We start from the raw sequence: 8,749 nt of genomic DNA on the forward strand, positions 1-8,749 counted from the left end.
TTTTGACAGCTCTTTAAATACTAAAAGACAAGACGGATTGTGAAAATATCAAAAGATGGTTGTGCTGATATCATTTCCCTTATTTATATGAGGGCTATAAGAAAAGGGGGACTGTGTTTCACTTAAGCCAATCCAACAAAGAAGAAAAGTTCCACGCAGTAAATCAGCAACGAAGAACAGAGTTTGAAAGCTTAATGTTTGTTTTATTCCAATATTGTTTTCAGATCCAAATCAATTATTCAATCAATAAAACCCAATGTCAGTTATTATCCAGACAAAAGTCCAATCCCATGGGCTAATAAAAGCATTCCTTCAAGATTCAGAGTGAGACTTAACTATAAAATTTTGACGGCTGATGGGATTCATAACAACAGGAGGTCCGGCCGTACGAGGCCATGCCTGAAACTTATTATCTGTTTCTCCCCACCATGCTTTATCAGAGACGGTCCGAGGTGTAGTACCTGCGATTTCAACTCCCAGAATGTGATTGAACATAAAACTTAAATTGCTTAACAGTCATGAGCAAAGTTTTAAGTTTGACTTAAATGACATCAACTGACCTCCAAATAACTTCTTGTCAGCGATCATAAGATCCGTAACATATGCAATTGCGGCAGCTCCCACCAGAGATCCTATGATGTATTTGGTTGTCATGGCGTTCAAACTGCACCATACATCCAGAGCTAAAAAAATGTCACTTTTCCTAATACCAACAAGATAAACGAACAGTAGAAGATAATAACCATGCAGAATTCAGGAGACAAATAGGAAGAAATAATGGAAGAGGTGAATAAATTCATGCTTGCAAGAGATTTTTTTATTTTTATTTTAAATGATAGCCAATTTTATTGAAAGAAACGACTGACGTGGTCAAGAACTCAAGATACAAAGCAAAATTCAACGAAAAGAAACCAATATTTACGAGAAAAAAGAGATAGCTAAAGGGGAAGAGAATAAAAAAGAGTCAGCGCATCCTTTCAAACTCCCTCTCTCGCAAGATGGTTGGCCACTTGGTTGGTAGAGCGACGAACATGATGAAAGGACAAAGAAAACCGAGCCATCCAATCAAACATTTCGTCAAAAAGGTGATCAAATCGCCATGGTGGATTTTGTGATTTCTTGAGCCACCATATGGCATTCAAAGAGTCTCCTTTTTTTTAATGGTAAAAATTTCATTAAATGTCGGGAAGACTGAGGTGGTCCACCCAAAAAGAGAACAAAGAGAGAAACAAAACAACTGAAGGAGAAGAAAAAATACAATGAGAAAAAGAGAAAGATAGTCAGGGGAGCAAGAAATCAAACGTCTCTAGTCCCACTCTACCAACCCTATCCCGCGCCAATCTGTCTGCTTCACTATACGCCGATCTCCTGACATGGTTAAAAGTGATTGAGGATCTTTCTATCCGATCCTTGATCTCATAAAAAAGGCGTGCAAATTTCCAAGGTGGCACAACCATCCCTCTATGCCAGTGAATCATATTCAAAGAGTCTCCCTCTACCATCATACTATTCAATAATGCTCGATCTAGGTATTAGCTTCTGCTTCACTAACGTCGGCATCTCCTATTGCGGCATCTCCTATTGCACCTGAGAAAGCCCAAATGACTCCACCACTAGAATCCCTTAAAATTCCACCAATACCTGCAAGACCGGTGTCACGGACCTTTGGTTTGGGGTTGAGGTCCGTGCGGCACTTGCGTTGCCTCACAACAAGCAAGTAAGCCTAGCAAAGTTATGAGAATCAAACCTACAAAACAAACACAAATGGAGTGCTAAGTTTCCAAACACACACAAAGCAATAGGGCACGCGAGTAGGCAAATGTTAAGCTTTATTGATGATTCTAGAACAAGTTACAATAGGATTATGCCAAAAGGTCTACAACTCCTAAGGGTCCCCGATCACCCGTTGACTAGAATGGAATCCCTGCTAGGATATGCACTAGCAATGCACCACTCGATAGCCAACCAAGATCTCAGGGTAAAGAGCTTTAGCAACCAACCCACTTAGCGGCGAGTGGCGACCAAAGGTGCTATAAACAACAACTTTACAAGACGCAACGAGACGAGCTACGTTTGGATTTTAATACCAACTACGTCCTCACTACAACATGTACATAGGCATGAGTCTTACATATTACATTGATAGACCAAGTCACGGGCCATAGGCCATGCGAACAGCGCTGGACGAAATGGCCACGTGACACCGGGGTTGCCAAAACTAGAACCATCGAAATTTAATTTGATCATGCCTTCCAGTGGAGCCTTACAAATTTGTTTTGTCAAAGGTCGGTTTTCCCTACTAAAGCACACCTCCTTCCACCCCTCCCACAAATTAAAGGCCGAAACGAATTGGAAAGGAGGGAGAGCCCTATCCCGGGCAATGACTAAGGCAATTATTTTGATGTAAAGAAAATAGGGAGATTTTGCAATCCCCTCAAAAGTTCTTGCATTTCCCTCTTTCCAAAGTATCCAAATAGATGCTAATAAGCAAAGATCCCACAACACTTTACCCATTTTCTTCCACGGAACTCCTGCCCAGCCTAGCACCATCTCGGAAAATTTGGGGGGCAAGACCCAATGCACAAAGATATGGTCTATGGATTCTCCATTCTGGCTGCACAAAAAACAATGATCTACTAGCCAAATTCCTCTTTTACAAAGAGTCTCCTTCTAGTAGCACATTTTCCATCCGGTCTCTAGCTAACAACTTCAAGCCTTGATGAACCGCTTTCACTTCAGCCTTCGTTGCATCAGTAATGCCAATGGGGATGGCAAAAGCCCACAACACCTCTCCTCCACTGTTCCTTAGAACCCCACCAATACTGGCCGGGCCTAGGTTACCAAATCTAGAGCCATCAAAATTGAATTGGGCAAGGTCTGGTGCCAGAGGGACCCACTCTTGGATCGATTTTTGCAAGAGAAAACTATTGGACCGCTCAGTGCCCCTTTGGGAAGAACTTCAAAATTATAGGCAAACATGCAATACAAAGGATGAATGAGGACACCAGTTTTTATGAAATTCATCCCTGATCTTGGCCAAGGTAAAAGGGAGGTCGACTCAGGCGAGTCAACAATCGACTCAAGGAGTTTTAAACAGTGATAATATCTCATACACACTAGTTATTTATTGAGGTATATGTTTTGTTTTGTTATAGATAAAATTTAAGTTGAATACTCGTTATTGTTGTTCTATTTCTACTACATTATAATTGGTACCAGAGCAAGTTTAATCTTTCAAATTATATTTGGTAACATGGCTATCAGGAATCGTGGCCATGGAAATTTTGGTGGAGGCTAATGATGAATATCAATCAGCATTTTGAAATTAATAATTGCCCTAGCGAGACAAGTAGATACTTTGACGAGACAAATGGATCGATTATGTGTGAGATTCAATTATTGTGACAAGAATTAGTTGAAGCAATACCAACGAAGGCCAACAATCCTTTATGTTCCGTTTGATTGACATCCCAGCACGGATAAACGAAGGGAAATCGAGGCATTTCTCTATACCGGGTCATCAACCAGGTCTTTGGTTGCCATTTTGAGTGGATTCTACTTTTCATATCGGATCCATGTCGACTGAGATGACTAATACCCAACCCCTCCAAAACACCCTTGAAACAAAGGTGTTTTGGAGGAAATCTGCTGGGCTGTCCTCCACCCTCTGCCCCTCGCCACTCTGCCCCTCTATGGGAAACAAGGAAATGGAGTTTCTTTGAGGAAGACAAAAGACTCCTTTCTGAGACAAACGGCACATGATCGGGTTGATATTCAAACCTACACTGACTTATTGACTCCAGTCTCGTGCATTTCTCCTCTGTCGACGTCTCCATCTTCTATTTGAAGATAAAGGAATCGAACATAATAATATCTAAAGAATAGCAGTTCCCAGTGGATTCAGCTAGGAATAGAGTTACCATATAATTGATAATGATAGAAATGTTCTGAAATGGGAGGCTGGGAAGAAACACAGAACAATAGTGCTGAAAGGGATATGAGAAGGAGAGGTTGTGGAGTTTCATGATCTTAGGCAAGCACTACTTTCGTCTTCTTGACTGTTACTGTAATTATATATCTTTTGGTTTATATATTATTGTTGGGTTTGAATGTCTCTCTATTCCTTAGTTATGGAGATTGAGATTTGGTTCTTGTTTGGAATTGGTCTGGTAATTAAATAATTCATCTTCATTGGTGTTCAAATCATGCCTAGATATATTTAAAGGATTAGTTGAAAATGGAGGTTTGGACAATGGGAACTTGGGTTGGGAGTTATACAATTGAAAGAAGGCTGGTTATGATAGTCAATTTTCTTCTTTCTCACTGGACGTGTCGCTTGAATGTAGTTTGAGCGGTGGATGCCACGTAGTGGTCTCATCAAAATGTTCAACATATTGAGGATCACAAGCAAGTTCAAATAATTCTATGTTTTCTTTAATTACAATAGTATTTTATTTGTTCTTAAATGTTAGCTTATCTTTCTCTAAATTTTGAGTTATGAAGAAGCAGGTGAGAAAACCTTGATTATTTCACTATGCTCACTCATAGTTCCTCAATTTTCTTAAAGCAGGAGTGAGGACAAACATCTTTCTTATACTGTCTTTTCAGTCTCCAGTCTCAGCTTGACAGTCCCTTCGGTTTCATGACTGCTTGAAATCATTTAACCATGGTGAACTGTCGCTCCTCGATTTGGCAGCAGTAACATCAGAAAATGGTTGAAAAGCATAGAATACATGAAGTTGTAGCTAAGTTTATGAGTCTAAAATTTTGATGCTATAATTAAAGAATAAAGATAAAATCTACTTTCTTGCATTTCATTCGTAATTTTATCATCGATCCTTACATAGTCAGTGACTCAGTTAGTTCTACTCAGCTACCTACTAGCAGAAGCTGGGCAAATTCCATAGTTACGACTTACGACTTAAACCATGTAATGCTTTCCTGATTGTAATGGTTACCATATGTTGACACTATCTACATATAAAGTGGTTTATGAGATTTACAATCAAGAAATATGCATGGCTTTTTTCTAGTATATATTTACTTGATATCAGCCCCTCACAGATAGAATCATTGTCTGAGTACATCCCTTTTCCCACTTCCATTATTTTGGAATTTGGAGCCCTACATTAGGCGTGGGGTATACCATTCGTGGGTCCCACAATAGGTGTTTGGAAGGCTTCATGTGTGCCCCAAATTGTGAAGGTGGTCCTCCATATGTGGGCCCAATTTAGTTCAGGGGGCCCCCAATAGGTATTGTGAGATGTCACTACTACGGATGTATGCCATCTTTTGCCCAGTGGACCTTGTCTATAAGATCATAAGGGTGAACATGCGGTGAGAATATTTACTCCTTTATGGAGAATTTGAATAATGTTCTCACCACATCTAAAGGGTTTAGGCCTAAATCGAAATGGAGAGAGAGGGTACCAATCCTCTTAGTTTGACTATGTTTATCAATACCATGGTGGAATTGGGTGTTGTATATCCTTTAGTGATCAAGGGGAAGTGAGGATTCAGTTCCCTTCTAGATGTGGTCAGGCCACTAGAAAAGATGTCTTCGGGTGTATTTATTGAAGAACCACCTACTGGCCTCCATGTGAAATATACTTCATCACATAAACATTATGCTGAGAATGAGTCTACAAACCGAACACATTATAGCATGAGTACAGTAGATCATGAAGAACTGCGCAGAGAAGTCAACTAGCAGCGTGAGAGATGTACTTTTGATTCAGCCCAACTTCCCACTTTATACCAACGTAGTAGCTCCAAGAATCCAATTCCAAGTAAAAGAAGTGTATTGACAAGCATTGCCAAAAGCTTGTTTTTGAGCTTCGTGACTGTGTGGGTTTTTTTGACCAAGGATTGAGCACCAAAGGGCGTTAACAATAAGATGAGAAACTTAAAGATTGGACGGTATGAAATAGTAAAGAAGATTAACGATAACACATATAGGCTGAAATTGCTGGCCTTAACTATGGATTTGATTATGGCTTGATGGTAGTGCCAGAAATCATTTCGCAAATTATTTTGGAATTCCTGTTCAAAAAAAAAAAAAAAAAAAAAAAAAAATATATATATATATATATATATATATATATATATATATATATATTTTTTTTTTTGGAATGTTTGGAAGGTATCGGCTAAAATTGCTAGCCTTGATTGTGGATTTGATTATGGCTTGATGGTAGCGCCAGAAATCATTTCGCAAATGATTTCGGAATGTTCGGAAGGTGTCAGGGAACTTAGTGTTTTTAAGTCCTTTTAAGTCTAAATAAGTGGGTCTACTATTTATATTATTGTGCAGGCTACTGTTCACATTTTGCAGTATGTCATTTTGAAAAGGATTTCTAACAGACTTTAATTATTGAAAGTGCGACTTGCTTTGAGAGGCATGACTTACCATCCTTCTAGCTCTTTCACGTTATAGGGTTTTGCAAACCGTAGGGGAAATTATCTCCTTGTCCTTCTTCTCTTTCTAATTGTGTTAATCACATTTTGTTACTGTCAGGGATCCAGATTGAGTGCGTTGACAAATCTGGTTAATTATTTTCGAGAACCCGTACCTCTTCAACTTGTTGGTAACAGGCAATTGATGCAATTAAACTACTAGGAATCTACCAAAAGTTGATTAAGATTTAAAAATCGCTTAAATAATCCAATATATCTTCATAAAAGAATTCAGAGAGAGATCAATGACAACAGATTTGATCAAAACATGATCAAAATAGAGTAAAACACAAAACCCAAGAGAGAAAACTTATAACTATTCATTAACCTCTTGAAAGTGCATAAAAAATTCATATTTATAGTCCCAAAAAATCTTAAATCCTAGTTTAACCTTAACCATTATTACAGGATCATATTCAGCCCATAAATCAACTTAAATAAAGCCTAACTTCTATTTTAGAGTAGCACAAACTAAAAATAGAAAGGAAATTACATGTTGCTGTTTAGAATAACTAGTCGTGTTTTCTCTACATAGGGATCAGCAAAACGTATTGATTGTAACAATGTTTTCAATTTTTGGGACAAACAGAGGCTTGTGGGGCCCATTATGGATGTTAGAATAAGATCAAGACACTTCCACATCATCTTTTGGAGACTACGGGCCTTTGATTGTAGGTTTGTTCTTCCATGCCCCCCCCCCCCCCCCCCACAAATTCGTGATAACCGTCTTTTAAAAAATGACAAAATGACATTTTATATTAAAAAAAGGTAAAACAACTAAACAAAGTTAGCATCAAAGCTATACGACCAACAAAAAAAAGAACAAATTCAGCATAACGATCGAAGAAATGACCAAAGATGAAGAAGGGGAACGACAATTTGCAAAATCAGCCTACGTGACAATTTTCAGAAGATTTAAAGCACTTGTTTTGAAAATGATGCAAGGGCAACTACAATTTGCAGAAGGCTTGAACAAAATCAGCAAAGCGACCGAGGAAATGTGCAAAAATGAAGAAAAATCGAATCTTGAAAATGTTGATGATAGGGTAGAGAATAGTGTGAGAATTGATAGCGACAGAGATGATTTAGATGAATACACTGCCAAAATGATCTTGATTTTGCCGACCCATTTGATCTCATCACGAGGGATTTTGAAAGTGGGTTCGAATAAACACGGGTGATATTTTTGAAGAACATGAAGGTCTAATGTTAACGAGGGATTTTGAAAGTGGGGTTCGAATAAACATGGCTGATATTTTTGAAGAACATGAAGGCTTAATGTTAATTGTGTTGCTCAACAAAATTGTGCCCAATAAGATTAAGGTCCCCATTTAAATTGTGGCTGATACCTTTGAACTCGTATTTCAGAAGTTGTATCTTAATAAAAATGCAAAAAAATTTACAGCAAAAAAGGAAATTTATGTTTCCGGAGTCATGGTTCCTCTCGAAATGAACCATTACGAGGTCTAGTTGGCTCTAGTCACCTTGAATCAGCCTCTCCCCCCCTCTCTTTCATTCTTTTTCCTAGTTTATTTGTGTTAAGGCCAATTAGGCACATAACAAAAGCATTCCGAAGAGTAGTTTTATCAGTAAGACAAACTTCTATACATTTGATTGGAAAAAAAAACCCTGAAAGATGGTTTCAAAATCTTTTTGAATTTAAGTAGTAAAATTTTCATAGAAGAACTGAATCAAATGCTAATAAATATGCAAATAAAATACCAATCAGTGATACAGAGTTGAGATTTATCGAAGAATTTGGATTACCTTGGAGAGATGTGATTGGATTCGGCAAGGGTTTCTCCCCCTCTTCTACACAATAAAAACCCTCTTCTACATTTGGTATGTTTTATAATGTAGGGGTTTTTGCAAAACAACTCTTATACTTCGCTTTATTTACAAAAGCACCGTGGCAGATTTTTTAAGACAAAATATTAACATTATAAAAAGACAAAAATACCCATCACGGTTGTCATTAATAAGGTGTGGGAATACCGTTCCTACTATGCACATCATGGGCATTTTGGTCTTTTACAAGGTAATTTTCGTTTCCACTATGCACATCTGGGCCCAGTGATAAGTATGGTCCCACGTATTAGGAGTTGTTTGGAGTGTTTTTTCCCAAAAACAGAACCCCGTTTAAAATGGAGTTTTACCAACTATAATCTTACCATTCAAGAAAGTGATAAATTCGCCCCCTTTCCTTCCCCGAGCCACCCCTCTAGTAGTAAAAAGAGTAGTTAACTTATCAATACACTAGAGGGGGTGGCCAGGGGAATGAAAAGGGGGGAAA

At 38.2% G+C, this 8,749-nt stretch overlaps 1 protein-coding gene across 2 annotated transcripts; it reads right to left on the minus strand.

Moving 5' to 3' along the window:
- Positions 1-182: 182 nt before the first annotated feature.
- LOC143880986 (uncharacterized) lies at positions 183-8,325 on the minus strand. Of its 2 annotated transcripts, none has more exons than XM_077383964.1 (3): positions 8,224-8,325; positions 561-703; positions 183-461 (listed from the first exon to the last, which is right to left on the minus strand). In XM_077383964.1, exons 2-3 carry the CDS (start codon positions 652-654, stop codon positions 313-315), a joined length of 243 nt encoding a protein of 80 aa, XP_077240079.1. In that variant the 5' UTR covers positions 655-703; positions 8,224-8,325; the 3' UTR covers positions 183-312. The 2 variants fall into 2 exon arrangements, with proteins under 2 accessions (XP_077240079.1, XP_077240086.1); XM_077383971.1 differs by having other exon boundaries at positions 561-683; positions 8,224-8,301.
- Between the last annotated feature and the right edge of the window lie 424 nt (positions 8,326-8,749).

The sequence above is a fragment of the Tasmannia lanceolata genome, unplaced genomic scaffold, assembly GCF_043159265.1.
Source record: "Tasmannia lanceolata isolate RefF3 unplaced genomic scaffold, GAP_Taslan_0.1 ptg000002l, whole genome shotgun sequence".
Classification (NCBI taxonomy): Eukaryota; Viridiplantae; Streptophyta; class Magnoliopsida; order Canellales; family Winteraceae; genus Tasmannia; species Tasmannia lanceolata.